Raw genomic sequence first — 18935 nt, 5'->3', positions numbered from 1 at the left:
TTGTTATGGCAGTCCTAGCAAACTAATACAGACCTATAACAAGTAAAGAGGTTGAAGTAGTAACCGAAACACTTCCCATGAAGAAAAGCCCAGGCCCAGATGGTTTCACTGGTGAGGTCTATTAAACATTTAAAGAAGAATTAATACCAGTTCTTCACAAATGCTTCCAAAAAAATAGAAAATGAGGAAACACTTCCTAACTCATTCCGTAAGGCCACTGTTACCTTGATATCAAAATCAAAGACATCACAAGAAAAGAAAACTACAGTCCAGTATTTCCTATAAATATAGAGGCAAAAATCCTTAAACAAACATTAGTAAAAAAAAAAGAAGAAAAAAAAGAAACACATAAAAAAGAATTATGCATCACAACCAAGTGGTATTTATCCCAGGAATGCAAGTTTGGTTTAACACTCAAAAATTAAGTAATGTAATACACCATATCGATAGCATAAAATACATCTTTATCAATTATCTCGATAGATGCAAAATTCAACACCTCTCCATGATAAAATTGGGAACAGACCATCTATGAAAAACCCACAGGTAACATCATACTTAATAGTGAAAGACTGAAAGCTCTCTAAGGTCAGGAACAAGACAAGGAGGCCCACTCTCACCACTTCTATTCCACAATTTAGTGGGGGTTCTAACCACGTCAATTAGGAAAGAACTAAAGGACATCTAGATTAAACAGGAAAAAGGAAAATTCTCTCTATTTGCAGAAGGGAGGAGTTCTCTTCCTATTTTGAAGTTCTCCCGATTGGTGTTATCATACAGCCCAGGAGCCCACTTCAGTGATGAGAATCCTGCTTGCTCTTCCGCTAGCTGGGCAGTGAGGACCCCCCAAAAGGACCCTACTGTGCCACCTGTTTGCGTTCTTACTGCAGGCTCCCATGCAGGGTTAAGAAACACTGTGGAGAGCAGCCCTCAGTGATACAGCTGCTGTCAGTGGCTCTAGGCCCTCTCCCCAACACATAGAAAATTTGTAGACGCTGAGCTCCTATCTGGCAGCAGAGCCCACCCTGCCTGGAGCTGACTTGATAAACATCTCCTATTGGCCAACTTCCTTTCTGCTCATTCCCTACCTCCCCACCTCCCAACTGGTATGTCTTGATATGGCCTCTCAGGTAAACGACTTGCACTAGAATCCTTGTCTCATGGTTGGCTTCCGGGAACCTAAAACTATGACACATAGTATAGCAAGTCTGAAATCAACTCAATGAAACTTGACCGGTAAATTAATAAAGTTGAAATAGAATAGGATATCGGCGTGCACTCTGCATTTCTTTCAATTTGAGACTGTATACTAGGTCATGTAAACGGTATCTCTTACTGTGGGACAAAGGCAAGAAGAATTAGGAAAACTCTACTCTGAAGACCTTTCATTGTTTTTTAAACAATTGTCGTGTCAACATGTGACCTTTTAAAAAATATATCAGTTTTCTAGAATATGTTAAGGAGAAGCCAAAAAGCAGTGCCAAGTTTTCTGACTAGGAAAGGGGTGCAAGGGTTTTTTTATTCCATCAATATTGTGATTATTTAATTTTCAAAAAAGCTTACAATAATAATCCGAGGAAGACTCTGGTGAGAGTGACATCTATATATTGCTAATGACATTGTAAACCACAGACTTGGAGTTAGCTGAAAATCCTTTAAATTCTTGGTTTATACCAAGAAAAAAAGAACTAAAATGTGACATAAGAATCATGCACACTGCAGTGTGTTATGTTCAATAAAAATGGAAACTTACATGTCTGGATAGGAGAAGTATTAAGGACCAATATTATTGGAAAAAGAGGTTTCGAAGTTGAGTTTGTAGAGTTCTTTACAGCAGAATTAAGGAGGGACTGTCAGTCATTTACATCAAAAACCTCAGAGGTTTACTGGTAAAAGTTGGGGGTGTTTTAGGTCCTCAGTGGCAATTCTCTGGAGAGGTTTGATGGAGGTCCAACACAATTTAGTATGAACTTAAGACAATGGCACAGCTCTCATATGGATTCCAGTACTCACTTAAAAGTTAATTTGCCGTAAGAAGAGAGGGAAGAGGCAGTTATGAGGTTCCAAAAAGAGGAGTGGTTGGCAACGATTTGTCCTTATAGCCTGGTACCCAAGACCACACGGGTCTTTTTATGTGAACGGGGACACATAGAACAATTCGTTTTTCAAGGAGCTTCCTCAACCGCAGAGTAATCAGTACTCTCAGGTCTCACGGAGAAGTTAATAGATTCAACACTGGGTCGGTCCAAAGTCGTTGTTACGAAGTACAAGTATCTGGACTGGGAAACACGAGGAATCAGAGGGTGAGGGAGCCGCTCTCCCTGTGGACGACCTACAAGGGGCAGGGGCGCCGCCCACAGGGCACGGGCCGGGGTCTGACCCGGAGCCGGCAGGGTGCGCTCGGAGGCCAGGACCGAGCGCCCCGGGCCCGCGCGGATGCCCCACCACGCCCCGCCAGCAGGAGCGCACGCGAGCCCCGCGGTCCCGGGCGGGGCGGCCGCGCTCTCACCGCCCCGGGGTGTGGTTCCCGCCGCCCGGCCGGGCGGGGCGCCGCCTTTAAGGCTCCAGCCGGCGGGGAGCCGCTCACTCGCGCCCCGGCCGCCACCGCCACCATCCCCCGCCATGGAGCGGCCGCCGCTGCGCGCCCTGCTCCTCAGCGCCGCCGGGCTGCTGCTCCTGTTCCTGCCCCTCTCCTCTTCCAACTCTTCGGACACCTGCGGCCCCTGCGAGCAGGCCACCTGCCCGCCCCTGCCCCCACGGGGCTGCCCGCTGGGCGAGACCCGCGACGCGTGCGGCTGCTGCCCGGTGTGCGCCCGCGGCGAGGGTGAGCCGTGCGGGGGCGGCGGCGCCGGCAGGGGGCACTGCGCGCCGGGCATGGAGTGCGTGAAGAGCCGCAAGAGGCGGAAGGGTAAAGCCGGGGCAGCAGCCGGCGGCCCGGGGGTGAGTGGCGTGTGCGTGTGCAAGAGCCGCTACCCGGTGTGCGGCAGCGATGGCATCACCTACCCCAGTGGGTGCCAGCTGCGCGCCGCCAGCCTGAGGGCCGAGAGCCGCGGGGAGAAGACCATCACCCAGGTCAGCAAGGGCACCTGCGAGCAAGGTGGGCACGCATGCTTTCCCCTTGGACCCCGCCCCACCCCAGCCCGCGCTGGTGGGGAGCCGCGCGCCCCCTGGCGGGTCAGACCCGACAGGGCGTCTGCGGTCCGCGCGACCGACGCTGGTTCCGCGACTCCTCCCGTGGGCATCCCTGGGGACAGATGGCCGGGAAGGAGCTGGCAGTCGAAAGGATGCCGGCGAGGATGGGCGACGGCTCCCCTTCTCTTTTTTTGGTGGTTTTATTTTGAGAGCTTGCAACGTGTGCCAGGAAAGTGAGGACTTGCAGGGACAGTGTGTGTGTATATAGAGAAAAGATTTTGCGGTATCTCAGACTCCCGCATCCCAAAAGCTCACTCAACTGATGCTAACCGTTGGCAAGTCGATTCACAAATGCGACCCCAACTCTTTTTGGAACCCAAAGATGTTACTTTCTCATCCTTTTTTCTTGGCTTGGGTGTATTGATAGAGAAGTCACAAGATAGGGGAAAGGAGTTTAACGATGAAATACAAAAAGTAAGGACTTTTCAGAGAGAAGTCCACGTTTAATTGGCTAAATTTTAAGAATTATAAAAATTGGATTTTATGGTTTCTTAATATTAAGGAAAATAATTCATTTACTGGAAATTACAGTTTCTTAAATAGTAATCTAGACAATTATTTGTGCACAAAAAAATACAAACACTTTGAAAATGTTTTTGTGATGTAAGACTTATGACCATTTTGTTTTTCTTTCTTGTTCCTTTTCTTGGGTAATTTGTCCCTAGAATGCACTGTTCAGCAGGAATGCCTGTGCAATTGTTTCATCATTTATTTTATTCCAAACAAGTACAATCTTGCCATAAATTAAAGGGGAAAATAAATAGAGTACGGATTTGAAAAAGAGATTTTTAACTCTAATGCCTGAAATAACATTTTCCATAGACAGTGTTTGCAAGGCAAAGTTAGAAATCCAACCTTGGCAGTCCTTGTGCTGGTCTCAGCCAAGGTAGCAAAAGGGAGCAAGGCAGTTCTCCTGAAATGACAGAAGCAGTTGCTTCTTTAATACAGCTCAGACTTTCTCCAAACTTTCCAAATAATTCTTTTTTTGAGCTTTTTCCAGAAATCCATATGCTAATAGGTCATATGTCACTAATTTCAGAGTTCATTATTGAAAGCCTTAAATTGTGTAACTTACTGCCAGCTATTTATATTATCATTACCTTAAGCTTAGAAAATCACAACCAGAAATAATTCACATTCTTTTCCAACAGAAACAATCATTTTTTTCCTTTGGATCTAATTTATCAGTCACATCGTGAAAGAGAAATGTGCGTAGTTTAAGAATTGATTCCAGGATATTCAGATTTTCTTATAAATACTCCAAGGGGAATTTTCCCTGAAGTCTTTCCAAATCACTGTACTTGCCTTATCAGAGCAAAAGGTTAGCTTGGTGATCAAGTATTGTCAGCTCTAGTCTGTAACTGAGACTGATAGTCATATGGAACTACAAGCATATCTCAGAGGTATTGCAGATTCATTTCAGGTGGGAGGGTCTCACCTTCAGTTTGTAAAAAAATTGCAACATCCATGAAGTGCAATAAAGCAAAGCGCAATAAAGTGCGGTCTTATAACTTCACTACCATGGACACCCAGCTCCTCAGCCTCTCTCCAGACTGCAAACTCCATGAGGGTACAGACCTGGTTTTTCTTTATGTTTGGGAAAATGTTAAGAGAAATAGCATGTAAAACTGGAAATCTTGATATAAATTAGCCTTTTCTTCCCAACTTAAATTTAGGGATGTGGGATCTAGGGCCTGGGCCCATTTACAGGAAAATGCCAGAGAAAGCAGAAAAGAATGTGAGGTCCACCAGAGTACTTTTCCACAGCAGAGACAAATAGGGCTAAAACCAGATTTCCTAACGTATTGCTCCTGATTCCTGGATATGTATTGACAGTTATGGAAGTAGACCCAATGTAATGCCATTTACTTCTGTGCCAGGTAGTACTGGGGCTCTGCAAAGAATCGGAAATGCATTTCCTACCTTCAAAAGAAACTTGAGGTATGCTTCCTTGGGTAGTGAGAAGAAGGGGGCATTGTGACACTCAGCCACCATGGTGTGTGGTTCAGTCAGTGTTCTTTTGTGTGGGACTCAACCTGCACTTACTGAACATGTAATATGTGTCATCACTGTGCTAGGTGCTAGAGCCAGGGATACACGAAACAGATCTGGTTTTGCTGATACCTAAATACCTGTGCAAGTTGCCTACTCACCTCCCTGAGTGCTTTCACTGGAGACATTCCCAATTTTCCCCTTATTTTATGAGATCACCACTTGCCCACCTACTCGGGAGAGATCTTGGTCTGCTTGTTTTCTGTACCTCTGTGGTAAAGGGCAAAGCCATCTTCTTGAAAGTCTGTTTGAAAGGTAATGAGCTGATAATCTCAAATCTTGAAAACTGTCATCGTGAATTTATTGCCATTAGATCTTCCTGAGGTCCCGGACATCACGAGTAACTGGAAGAGGGGATTTGACAATTCCGATTATTAGAAAGTTAATATGGAGAAGCTGAGATGTATAATAACATCTCACAGTTGGAAGAGAACGTGGTGCTCTTTCGTTCTAGTTCTTAGTTACACTTTTGTTTCATAATCCTTTAAATCTGAGCTCCTTGGCAGTCGTCCCATGTCAGCCACCTTGGTCCCTTTGAGTCCCATCCCCTCTTTTTCTTCCTCAGAATTAAATTTTACTTATGGAATCAGAATTCATTCTTAAGGGCCTCCCTTGTTAGCACATTTAGAACCAAGTTCAAACTACCTAACAGGACATGCAAGGTTCTTCACATAACTCTGTTCTATTATTTTGACCTCTTTTATCCATCCCCCTTTATGGTCCAGCCACAGTGCTTGCTATTTGTTGCTGTTTGCCTCCCCCATTTTCACCCCCACTTATCTTTCCACCCTTTGAACTTTTAGTCTTCAAGGATCAGAGGTGTCACTTTCTCGGTGAAGTTTCTTGACTCCCTCTACCCCGCAATGATGTATTTCTTGGGCTCTTCCAGCCATTTGTTTCAACAATACTTATTGCATAACATACTATGTATACTTGAATGGAAACAGAACAGCTGGATGCTGAGCTCAGGAACCAGACTCCCTGGATGTGAATCTTAACTTTGCCACTTACTTAGCCTTGAGCAAGTTACTTGACTGTCTCTGGGACTGGGTTTCCTCACCTATAAAGCTTGTAATCATACCTGTCTCATAGAGTTGTTGTGAAGAGTCAATGCTGTGAAGATTATTCGTAGAAAGCACTCATTGAATATTCATTGTTGTCGTTATTCAACATGAAAGTAAGCTCCATGAGGGAAGGGAATTTTTGCTCCCCGATCTATCCCCAAGGGCCTAGATCAGTGCCTGACACTAATAGATGCTTTAAATATATGTTGAATGAATGAATATATGAATTTGCCAGGTACACTTCTAGTCTCAGCCTTGAATAAGATAGGTCGGATCCCGCTGTGATGGCATTTGCTGTAAGCTTTAGACAGAAACAAGTAAGCAGTGTTTTCACATAGTCGTATGTGCTGTGAAGAATGTACAACAGGGAAATAGGATGGTGACTAGGAATGGATGAGCAGTATTAAGTGGGGTGAGCCAAGTCAGGCAGAGGACCCACGTGAGGATTTCAGCAAAGGGAGCAGAGCTCCTGAGTGGACAACAAGCTCTGCTAGTTAGTTAGTACAGCACCTCCCCACTGTCCCCATCGTGCTCTTTGAATGTCTGTCTTCTCCACAGGACAGGGAGCATCCTAAAAGAGGGACTCTATCTTATAATTCTTTATAAACATCGCGGCTGGCTAATAGTTGGGCACTTCATAAATATCTGTTGATTAAACAAAGGAATCCTCTGAAGAAAGTACCTTCCCGTTTGGAAATGCAGGCAATTGGCTCTCCTGCCTGTCTGCTGTCTTTTCTCCTTGCATCTTCTGCTCTTCTGAAGTCCAGACAATACATCAGACATTGACTCATATTCCCATCCGTTGCTATCCTGAACTTCTAACATTAGGTGGTCACTACCACCCCCACCCCAAATCTCAACATTTCCACATCATTGATGGTTAGAATTAGGTTAGAGCAACAGAAACTGTTCTGTAAATGGAAAAGGCTTCAGTAAAGATTTTTATTTTCAGAAACTCATTTTGATAGATTTTTAACATTTGTCCTTTGAGAAGTTCATTTTAGGCTCATTTTTATGTTGATAACATACCATTTAAATGCCCATGTTCTATTACTATTTTTCAATACAGTTATGAACTTGTGACATTGTGATTTATAATAAGAAATATATATTTGATCTTCATCCCATTCCTGCCACTTAGCTCCTAAAACCCTTGGAATTTTCCAAATGTTGAGAGGAAGCAAGATGTCATTTGTTAAGTTAATGAGGTGGCTTTTGGAAAGCCTCTAAGTCACCTACCAGATGGGAGCTGGTTGCCAGGTGGAGCCAACTATGTGATTAGTGGGTCGAACCGTTTAGTCCCATCCCCCCAACCCCCTGGGAGTGGAGAGGGGCTGGAGATTGAGTTCGGTGACCATTGATTGAATGATTCAGTGATTTAATCAGCCATGCCTATGTAATAAAGCCTCCATTAAAAACCCAAAAGGATGGGTTCGGAGAGCTTCCAGGTTGGTGGACACGTGGAGGTGCTGGGAGAGAGCATAGACGTTCCATGTCCTTTCCCCGTACCTTGCCCTACGCATCTTTCCCATCTGATGTTTCTCAGTTATATCCTTTTATAATAAACTGGTCATCTAGTAAGTATGTAACATGTTTCTCCAAGTCCAGTGAGCCACTCTAGCAAATTAATCAACCCCAAGAAGGGCGTTGTTGGAACCTCCAGTCTATAGCCCGTGGGTCAGAAGCACAGGTGACAACCTGGATTGGTGACTGGCGTGTGAAATGGGGCGTGGGGCAGTCTTGTGGGACTGACCCTTAATCTGTGATCTGTGATCTGATGCTACCTTTAGGTAGATAGTGTTAGGACTGAGTTGAATTATAGGACACCCAGCTGGTGTTGGAGAATCGCTTGGTGGTGTGGAAAAAAACACACATGTAACTGGTGTCAGAATGGTTGAACTTCATTGAAAGTGGGAACAGAAGGTTCCATAATTAAATGAAATTGTTGGTGGTCTGGCTTATCTTGTGTCAAAGGGTAATGGGGATGGGGGAAATGCAAGTCAGTGCAATACTTTGTTAAACTACCACTGTCATTCCACAAAGATGGTCAGGGAATCCTGAGTAAGACATAGATGAGAAGGAATTGGCTGGAGAAGAGCTAGCAGGGAGCTTGGAGTAGAGTTAGAAGGAAATGAGACAAGCATTACGAACGGAAGGAATGAATAGCACGTGGTCCCATGGGGCCCCTCACAGAAAGGGAGAACAGAGGTGGCAGCTAGACACGTGAAAGAGCTCAGTGATCAAGAGCCTTGTGGTCGGTTAGTAAGTTTTAGACACTGTCACAAGAGCAGTGGGAGGCATTGAGTGATGTAATTGGATTTGTGCTTCTAAAAAATTCTCTGTTGGCCGCCCTTAAGAGGATGGATTGGAATGGGGCAACACTGGTCAGGGACTCCCATTTGGAAGCTATTATAGTAATTCCTGCAAGAGATGCCTGACTCCTTCTTCATAGGATCTTTAGTTTCTCTTCCAGACCTTAGAAGCGTTGTTGAATCTGGTGTCTTAACCTGCCATGGGAAGCTGTTTCTTACTTGGAAATGAAAAGCCAGTACTGTGCCTTTTTCTTACTAAATGACTCCTCACAACGTGCCTTGACATCGTTTGCTCACTAGCCAGCCCCTGCTCCCAAATTACAGCCATTTGCTCATTTCATTTCAGAAGGCTCTTCCCCTGCCCGAACCCCCATAATTCCCATTCCTCTCTCTCTCTCTCTCTCTCTCTCTCTCTCTCTCTCTCTCTCCTTTCAGAGCAGAAACAGAAAAAGTCACATCCCAAAGAGTCTACCCCAGCCCAATAGAAATGCTTTAAAATTTTTTCTGGCCTCAACTAGTTGCCCTTCTTGTGCACAGAAACTTCTAGAAAGTTGAGTGAATCACTGTTTCCTATCACTTTACCCAGTTTTAATCACTGCATCTTAGGAAAGCTTTGAAAACCTGAAGAAGCTTTACAAAAGAAGAGGCAACCTTGAAGAAGGATCTTAAAAGGACTTAAGATTCTCTTAGAGGAACGTAATCCAAAGAACAAGTTTCTTCATGGTTTGGACATTAATTATTAAATGCAAGGTGCATGACCCACTGTTCTACAGGTTTTCAGGAGGCAAAATTAAAAGGCCTAGAATTAAATAGCCACAAAAAGCACATTCAGTTTTACACTCCAGAAAGAACTTGTAGATAAAAACTGTTGAATACTGTTACATGCTCATGTGGGAGTCAGGAGAATTCTGTTTGAAGATTCTCTGTTGGAGAGCTAAGAGGTAACCTAAGTGAGGAGGGGACCGCGTCTGGGAGAGGCTATTAATAACTTTTAAGATCTTTTACACTCTAGATCTGAGGTGGAATGATTAAGCTGAGCAGACATTTATTGTCATCCTTAGATAAGATTTCCACCCTGTCCCAAGTGCCTGCCCTTAGGGTTTACCGCCATAGAGTTGCCTTCTAGAAGAAACTGCCTTATAAGGCTCTCTTTTGGATAGTTTAGTGACAAAACACCCTTGGATAGAGTCCAAGGCCAGCCGGCCTTCCCTCATTCTAAATTTCTCCCCACAGTGGATAAGATTATGGTGCTTCCTTTACCTCAAACTACTCCGCAAATGACCTGACCTCATCTGTGTTTTTAATTGTATGACAAATAACATCTTATTTTTAGCAGCTGTTGAAAAGGGAACCCTAAATTATTGTCGAAAGGACTTTTAAGCCAGAGAATATGACTGTAATCTTTTTCATAATTTAGATCCAGAAGTGGAGCCTTCAGACAACTTTGAGATGGGAGAAGACTTAAAAGTATACAAAACAAATGAGCCTGCTTATTTTAGGCAATTTTAAAGATTTCCCAGTGAATATTTTGCTCTTTATGAGGGGGTAGGAAGGTGGGAGGAATTAGAAATATCTAAGGAAAGCTTTCCCAAGCCTGTGTGATGTGGATTTTCTAGGTTGATCAAGGCCACCACCCCCACAAAGCCTCCTAGAGAAAGTGAGGGCGGGAGAAGAAAGCCAGGGTTGATCAAGCTGGGGAAAATGGTCATTTTTTATTTAAAATTGATGTGTTACATAGTTGAATTAATGGCAAATGCTCTGGTGAGGAGAATTAGAAACAGCAGGAGTGAGCAACAACCCCGCCCCCTCTATGCCTTTGCCAAGCAGTGGGCTACCAGAGAGAGGCACCATCCATGAAAAACCATCCATGAAATTGGCTGGGCACAAAAGCAGGCAGGGGTTGCAGAGAAGTTTTGTCTCTGAAAAGTAAGAAAGGTTCAAACCAGGTAAAACAGACCTAGTAACCCAGTGGTGACAAAGCCTCATTCATATGGTATAAGGTTTCTCACTTACAGTAAGACTGTTGACAAGGCAGGATAAGCCAACTTGTTCAAAGTAGAGTTTACCATGATGGAAAAAAGCAACACCCTCAAAACTTCAGGATAACATGTATTATAAATGAAGGAAGAGTTTCATCTACCTGCTTCACAGGATTATTGCAAAGGTCAGACCATAAAACAGATAAGAAGTCACTGTGTAAACTATGCAGCTCCAAATAAATGTAACGAGTCATTATTGACTGGATTGTAAACTCCTTTGGGGCAAGAATTCTACGTAGGTGGTGATAATGGGAACTGAGGTTTGTAGTACCTGACTGAGGGCTTCTTTGGATGTTTCATCATTTGTTACAACAACCTTGGGAGGTCCCGGTTTCCACACAGGGACACTGAAGGTCATCCATCACACAGCCAGTAAATAGCAGTTCTTGTACATAAATCTAAGTATCTATTACCGCCTTGCTGTCAGAGCATAGCACATAGACCAACAGCATTGGATTTCTGTACTGTCTTTCTCTTCTGCAAATGCAAAGCTATTTCAAAATAAACAATTGAAAACGAAGTGATTCACAAGAGTCAAACTCTAGAGGTGGAAAAGGTTTTAGGAAGACCATAATGAATTTATCTTGCTTGTATTTTCTTTTTGATGAATTATTGGCAAAGGGAATAAATGGTACATTCCTGCCTAAATAGCTCTAACCAAGCTCTTTCAATTAGCATGAAATAGAAATTCTGTATGATAACAAAGTTTATGTCATAGTTTAATTGGCTTTTTGTGGTAATGCGGTGCGCCTTATAACAAAAGTCACATTACGTTGTAGGAAAGATGGTATTTCTTAACTGAATGAATGTGTCTGAGGGGGCTTTGTACAGATGCCTGAGCCCAGTCTAGCTAGCGTCAGTCCATCCAGGGCCAGATTGGAAACCTGACAGCCAGTCTGCTCATAGGCAACCAACAGACTCTCAAAGGGCCAGTGGGTTGGGGGCAGTGGTGGCAGCTGGCATGAATATTTTCCCAAGCAAGACCTCCTGGGGCGTAGCGTTTGTGTGTGGTGTTTAATCATTTGCCAGGCCTTTCTGGGAACTCTGAGTAGGGGGCAGGAGGAGAAAAATCACTATGATAACTGTCAACACGCTGAAGTGTTGCTTTTCGCCTGAGGTTTTAGCCCTGAGTGCTGACGGAGCCCTGTCCTCAGCACCACTCTGCCATCAGTTTCCCCAGCTGGGATAATAGTATTGACTCCACATCTAAGCTGTGGTTCATTGCAGGGCTACTCTCTTGAGGGAATTTGTATTTTTAGGGACTGAAGCATGTTTTATTTTTATTTTTTGGTCAGGTGACAATTTCCAGAAGGAGGAAAGTCCATGTAGGGGATTGAGAGCTGAAGCATAATCCACTTTGACTCTTTGGGGGCGGGCGGGGCGGGGGGAGCACTTTAATATTTTCACAGGCAGAAATGCAGCTGACTCCAATCACCCTGTTCTTTCAAGTTGTTTTTCTTAAAGTAGGGTCGTCTCCAGCTTTTTTTGGAGGTCTGTCTTTTTCCCTGAGAAAGCCTCAAAGGCATTTCATTTACATCGCGGCAGATTAGTGGGCCTGCGGTCAAGTGGTTGAATTGGGAAAGCTTTCGATCTAACATCTGTTCTGTTCTCTTCTGGCCTGACCTCAAGCAAAGGAGAAAATTTTATCAAGAAATAGATCTCCTGGAACATTCAGAGGATTTTGAAAGAGACCACACAGAAATGAGGCTTTAGGAATTTCTCCGGGTAGCCCAAGACTGCAGAATGCAAAGCCTGTTCTTTCTCAGTGGGAGCTTTCAGAACTTTCTGCTCAGGGAACAGAAATATGAAAGTGAGTTTCAACATAGCTTCAGCAATTACATTGCAGCGCTGGCTTCCAAAGGAGTCCCCTCAGGAAGCAACAGAGCGTGTGATAGAGAACGCAATGCTTCGGCAGCAGTGCTGCTCTGAGTTACAGAAGGCCAGGCAAGGAGATCCATGCAGTGAGGCTGCTTATTAGAGATGCGTGGCTCAGCTGCAGAGGGCAGGCCGGGGCAGAGATCAAAATGCTGCTGAGTTGTGACAGGCCAGGGCTTTGGAGCCAGAGGCCCCTCTCTGCTCAGGTGTGTCTCGGAAGATCAGAGAGCTGCAGGGCAGGAGGGCAGAAGCTGATCCAGCTTGGCATTTTCTGCACCATCAAGCCTTTGGTTCACTAGAAGATAACTGTCAGGGCAGGAACAGGCTGTGTAGGACCCAGTCGTGAGGTGGGAAAGTTAGCGGCCCCTCTGTTATTCCTGCCTCATCTGAGGCTGCTTGCATTTCACCCACTGTGCCTGGCCTGCCATTGCATGCTCTTTTCTATTGGATTGAATGCAAAATGTGGTTTTATTTTTCCACCCTCCAACCTTTCTCAGTCAGAGCTTGGCCAGCAACTTTATAAATGGTGAGCTCTGCTCAATCCGCTCCCCACAACTCCCTCCTGGAACTCATAAGCCACCTCTGGCATTCCCTCCTCAACTTGGCATACCACCCCTGAGAGGCAGCCAGTGTAGTCCACGTCATCCAGGAGATGGCTGTCCCTTCTTTTCTTGATGCTCCTGTGGGATGAAGTTTTTACAGATGTCTCAGGATCTTACTCCACTCCATGCATCCGCCCAAAACCCTAAGGCCCCTTGCAGGTCCAGTCTAGCGTGTAGGGGAGACAGCCACAACCCATGGTGCCCATGGCTTGACAGGCATGAAAAGCATTGATACTTAGCATATGAAGTCTCCCTGAATGCTATTTCATTTCAACTTTTATTTTTATTAGCGTTATAAACCCTGGTGTGAGTTCATTTATAAGCGCCTTCACTGGGATGTGTTGATGTCTTACTTTGACCAATCTAAACGTAATCCTGCCGTATATATCTCCAGACTAGATCTGAAACTTGTGTCTAGATCTATGCAAACAAAATGGCAGGATAATGTTCTTATAAGCAAATCCCTAGAAACTTCCATCTAGCTCTTGTTCTTGCTCTTCAGGTATTTCAGGACCAGGAGTCTTGCTCCATCTCTGAGACATCCCAGGGTCCAAAAGCAGATGGCTACATGGGAATCACCCTGGATGTTAGCCAGAGGATTTCCTTTGCTTTACAGTGTGCAATGTGTCTATCTTCAAGTTCAGTGAATCAAAGTGTGAACATATGACTCTCTAATGGCACCTTGTAGGTATATAAGACATTTTAGATAAAAGGACTCTCAAATTCAGTAATTATTGATGTTTCTTCCCTGCATACATAGAAAATGCTTTGGGGTTCTGTTGGTTGGTTCATTTAAAAAAAAAAAAAAGTTGGAGATATTGGCTCCAAAGAAGGAACTAAAATAACAGAGATTGGCAAAGAAATAGTACGATAATATAAGACCCGGTCTTATATTAATTTTTGCTCCAAAAGACGCATTAGGCTGATGATCCAGCTAGGTCTTATTTTTGGGGAAACACTATATAATAATGATAGGCCAATTTTTGCTCCATTTAACCATCTCATTTTTTGAAGTAGGATGACTTTTAAGAATACGTATCTAGGACAGCATAGGAAGTGGAATCCCTAGAAAACATGAACACTCAATACAGTGCAAGAGCATGGTTGTTTGGCTGCTTCTTATCTCCTTGGTTATTTCAATGCTGTTATCTGAATCAGACAGAATGGAAATACTTCTACATCTATCAGTATTGATGATAATAAAAGTTTGAGTACCACTGTACTTTAAGAAAAGTATTCACCTAAAGCCACAACAATCTAATCTTTCAGTCATGTCACTAGAATGTAAGTTCTAAAGAATCCTTGGGATGTAGTAGGAACATACTTGTTGAGTAAATGAATGAATAATGAAGAGTGGATTATAATGTGCTCTATTAGAAAGGGGATCCCGGTGGAAACCCACCTCTCCCTCTGTAACCCCTTCTGGAATCTCTAATAGGGGGAGGTGGCTCTGTCCAGCTTTGAGGTCCCCCACCCTAGAGGAGAATTTCTTAAATTGCCCTTTATGTCACAGTTTAATTGTCATAGTTAGTTTCTCCTATCACAAAAACTCTTAGACTGAGAACAAATGTTCAATTCAAATTTATAAACTCTCCCTAATCATTTCCCAGGCATTGAGAACAGTATTCCACCACTGGCCTTGGGAAATTTACTTCATTCCTCTGAGCATCCGTTTTTTTCATCTGTGAAATGAAGATACTATCTATCAATAGAGGTTACTGCTAGTCTACCTTCCCCTTTAGTTAGACAACAACAAGGGAAGGCAAGTATGGTCCATTCTCATTATTCATGGTACTTATGTTCTGTAAAGTCTAGCAAACACTGCATTAGCAAATGTTGAATTACTGCTTTTAGGGGCAGAAGAGTTACGTTTCATGAGCCTCTGATCACGTTTTTGTTAACCAATCAGGACAAACCTTGTTTTATGTGTGTTTCTGTGTTAAGACACCCCATTTAATATATATTGCTGATGCATTCACATTGAACTCACGGCCAATAGCCTATAACTCATGCCTGAACAAAACATATCTAACACACATATTTTCTCTGTAAGACACGCCACAGCCTTGTTTTGCTTAGAAACTCTACAGAGCTGCCCTTGGGGACCGTTTTAAACAGCAAGATCACCAACAGAAAGCACAAAAATACAAAAATTAAAAAGTGGCACTAAGTAGACTGTGAAAGAGACACTTGTTTACAGCATGACAGCTGAAAAAAGAAGGCAGAGCATTGCCTTATCTCTCAGCTGGGACCTCAAATTTTGTGCCACTCTGTGCATGTCCAAGAATGGTTTGATTTGGGGGTTACAAATCAATTTTAGCAAGGAGGTGGATTCACAAATATGGAATCCGTGAATAATGAGGATCGACTATGTTGGAAATGGTCAGATCAGTGACAATCATTAGGGAACTACCGGGGTTTCTGAAGGCAGAGAGCATGTTATGAGTTACACTTCCTTTGAATACTCCAAAGCCTTTAACATAGTTCTGGGCACGGAGTGGGTGCTTAGCAGAAAATCGTCGGACTCTTGACTTAATTTAATAAACACATGTGCTATCCATCCCTGTGTTGACTGTCTGCACAAGGAGTCCCTGTTTTTGCCCTGTACCCACCTGCGAGCAGGACTTCCATTCCACTGGTGTTAGTGAGAATTTTCCATAGGGGCGGCAGGAAGCTTCCTCCCATTTCTCTCTCCAGTCTTCCCACCAGGTAGAGTCTCGTGTATGGCCTTTCCCTCACACAGAGCCAGGCGGTCCTTCACTAGGCCTGCAGCCAGGCCTCTTATCTCACTCCAGTTTTGTGCTTAGTAACTAGGCTCTGTCCTGGCTCCTCCTCATTCACCCATCACTTAGCTCAGGAAACAAGGTTACCTGGATCCTCACTGTCATTAGAAGTGGAAAATTACAATCATTCCCTGTCACTTATTTCAAGTGCTTGCTTTTTGTAAATGCCATGCTAGGTGCCATAAGGAAATTTGTAATGATGAGAAAGATAATGGCCCTTCTCTAAGGAGCTTACAAACCTGTGGTCCATCTGGTGGTTTGTGAAGTATGGGAAGGCAGAAGAGGCGATTAGACTGAAATAAAAGAGCCCCGTGTAAGTCAAATCAATAAAAATGCATACGAGCAAAGTATGCACACACATACATACGCTCCTCAACTCTATTTTTAATCATTGGAAGCATATGTTTTCTGTGCAATTTCTACTGGAAGGGAGAAAATGAACAAAGGTACATTCACATTTGTGACCTATGAATACATTATAATTTAATTATAGACGATGAGCTTATACATAATGTAGCTATGGCTAGCTGTGTAGTATATAAATGAATTAGTTATTACTTTCCGAAAGTGACATTCTGGAGTGGAGACAAGTGAATTTTATTTTTGTTTGCTCAGAATTGAGCTAAGGATAGAATATTGATCCAAAAGAATCTTAAAGATTATATTGAAATACCTTAGTAAACACTAAGAAAAAAATATGCAGTAAATTAACTGTGCTCTACCTAGTTACCTGGGAAATGTGTAAAAGCAAAATTTTAAGTAGGAGCAAAGACCTATTGAGACCATGAGGATACTATTTTGCATTTAAGTGATCCTTTATCAGACGTCTAGCTGTTTGGACAAACCACAATAGGTTTTAAATCCTAGACTTGCATATTCTTGTTAATTAATTTCAGCTGCAATGCAGTTTCTGTGTGTTGTGGCAATGTGAGCTAATTTAATTTCCTTTAAATAAAGATTTTTTTGTTATTGCTACAAATAACTTTGAAATTTGTAGAAATCATTGACATCAAAGACAATTATTATAAATATTTTCATTATATCCACTCCATATTTTATTGTATTTCAGTCTAGTGTTTTCCTAGGCATACATTATATAATTGATAGTGCTATCTGTATTTTTTACATCTTGTTTTTCATTCATAAACGTTTTCCATGTGTTTAAAATAGTTTATAAATATCATTTATAATGCTGCATAATCATTGGAATGAACGATGATTTACTCCAGTTTTTCTGTTATGAATAGCCTTTAAATTCACACCTTTAGACGTAAAGATCATCTTTCTTCTGCATTGTTTCTTTAGAATAGATCCCAAATTGGAATTAGTGATTCAAAGGTATGAACATTTTTTAAAAATTTGTATATATAGATATTGGTGATTCCAGTTTAAATATTAGCCTCTTCTAAACAATGTAGACACATTTTCTCCAGAAAACAAAAGGCGAAAACAAAGCATTCCAATATGAAGTCGGAATTACTGTTTAATTCTCTTCAGACTTGGATTATGCTTGTGACTGTGCCTCTCCAGTGGCATAGACACCACTGAGAGTAGTACCTTCACCCCAGTTCCTTTTGTGAAATTTATAACAACGGGCCAAAAACCAAGACCCTGCCAATTTAGTTTGTATCCAAGTTTTCCGGGTACCGGGAATAGTCCAGATCAGCTAGAACTCTTCTAGCAAGAGCAAAAAGGCTGTATGATTCCCAAAATGCTTTTCCTTTGTTCAAGTCCAATTTGGCCAATAAAATATTTCAAAATAATAGGGAGCTGGAAAGAATATGCCTTTGTACATCATTGAATTGGGGCTCATTAAAAGCATGTGCCTTCCTGCTAAAGCAGCTTGAGAACATCTGTTGTAATGGGCAGCCACCTTCATGAGAGAGAGGTGAACAGTAAAAGCTTTGTGAAATTTGGAGGTTTTGTCTTTAGTATTTTCTCACAGAAGGAAAAAAATGGCCTTTACAGCTCTATTGGCCTTTACAACTACAGTCAAATACCCATATGTTTGATTCTTAGCATCTCCGTGCATAATACATACTGAGACCATGGCTTGACCACTTGTTTCATCTCATGTGTGAGATGTACTGTTACCCTCCACTTCTCAGGGAGCACCTCTGGCCTGCTCCACTTATTCAAACTGGAAAAGAATCTACTTAAACAATATTTTACTGTACGTGTCCTTGGGTCCTTAAAGAGATTGGCAAAGCCTTGTTACTCTTTTCTTCAAATCCTTTCACATTCAGCACATTGAGCAATAGCAATCCTTTGTTAGACAGTTATTCCCACTAATACAGTAACTAAGCAGTGCTGAGAATATATTGATAAAGTGGAGAAGCTGCGCGTGATTGTTCTGGCAGAATCGTTCCCATATTTGACCAGGAGATAGGAATACTAATGATGCCTTAAATCAACACAGCACAGTATCGTCTATAAAAATGTTTACGTACATGCATGTGTATGTCACCTTTTCAATCCTCACAAGAATGCTGCGGGGTATTACCCCCACATTATAAAATCAGCACCCAAGATTCCTGCCTTAGAGTGCCCAAGCAGAGCCCTGATCAATGGAAATCGAGTAAAGCTGGAGCAAGGATTTCCGGTAAGCTGCCATGTATACAGGCCCGTGCATACATACTTACATTTAAAGCCACAGGAAGCTAAAATAGAGTTTCAGGGTCAGTTAAACATAAGAGATGCTTCATTCCAGTTCTTAATCTGTGGGTTTCCATTTCATTCCTAAACGTGTGTCTCCTTCATTAAATTTCCTATATAGTTAATATGCTACATTTCCACAATCTCCAGTTATTCTGATTACTACCAATGGATGGAAAAGCGTATGTTTGTGTTTGTTTTGTTAAATCATGTGGGTGTTTTTAAAGAAAAATATCGAGAGAATCTAAAGCTGTTGTTTTAGTAAATTAAAATAAATTCAAGGTTTTGGCAGTGGCAGTTGTCTAATATAGCATAAAATTATTCTCCAAGTGCCCGTGATTAACTTGTATAATTATAGATG

At 42.6% G+C, this 18935-nt stretch overlaps 1 protein-coding gene across 1 annotated transcript in view; it reads left to right on the top strand.

The window, feature by feature from the left end:
* The first annotated feature begins 2545 nt into the window (after positions 1–2545).
* Positions 2546–18935, top strand: part of IGFBP7 (insulin like growth factor binding protein 7) — a 65501-nt gene continuing 49111 nt past the window's right edge. The window contains exon 1 of the mRNA XM_081048592.1: positions 2546–3097. Coding sequence (XP_080904718.1) covers positions 2623–3097 — 475 coding nt within the window. The 5' untranslated portion in view covers positions 2546–2622. The remainder of the gene's footprint in view (positions 3098–18935) is intronic.

Source organism: Rhinolophus hipposideros, assembly GCF_964194185.1.
Source record: "Rhinolophus hipposideros genome assembly, chromosome: 1".
In the NCBI taxonomy this organism is placed as follows: Eukaryota; Metazoa; Chordata; class Mammalia; order Chiroptera; family Rhinolophidae; genus Rhinolophus; species Rhinolophus hipposideros.
This window is presented reverse-complemented; position numbering and strand designations above follow the sequence as displayed.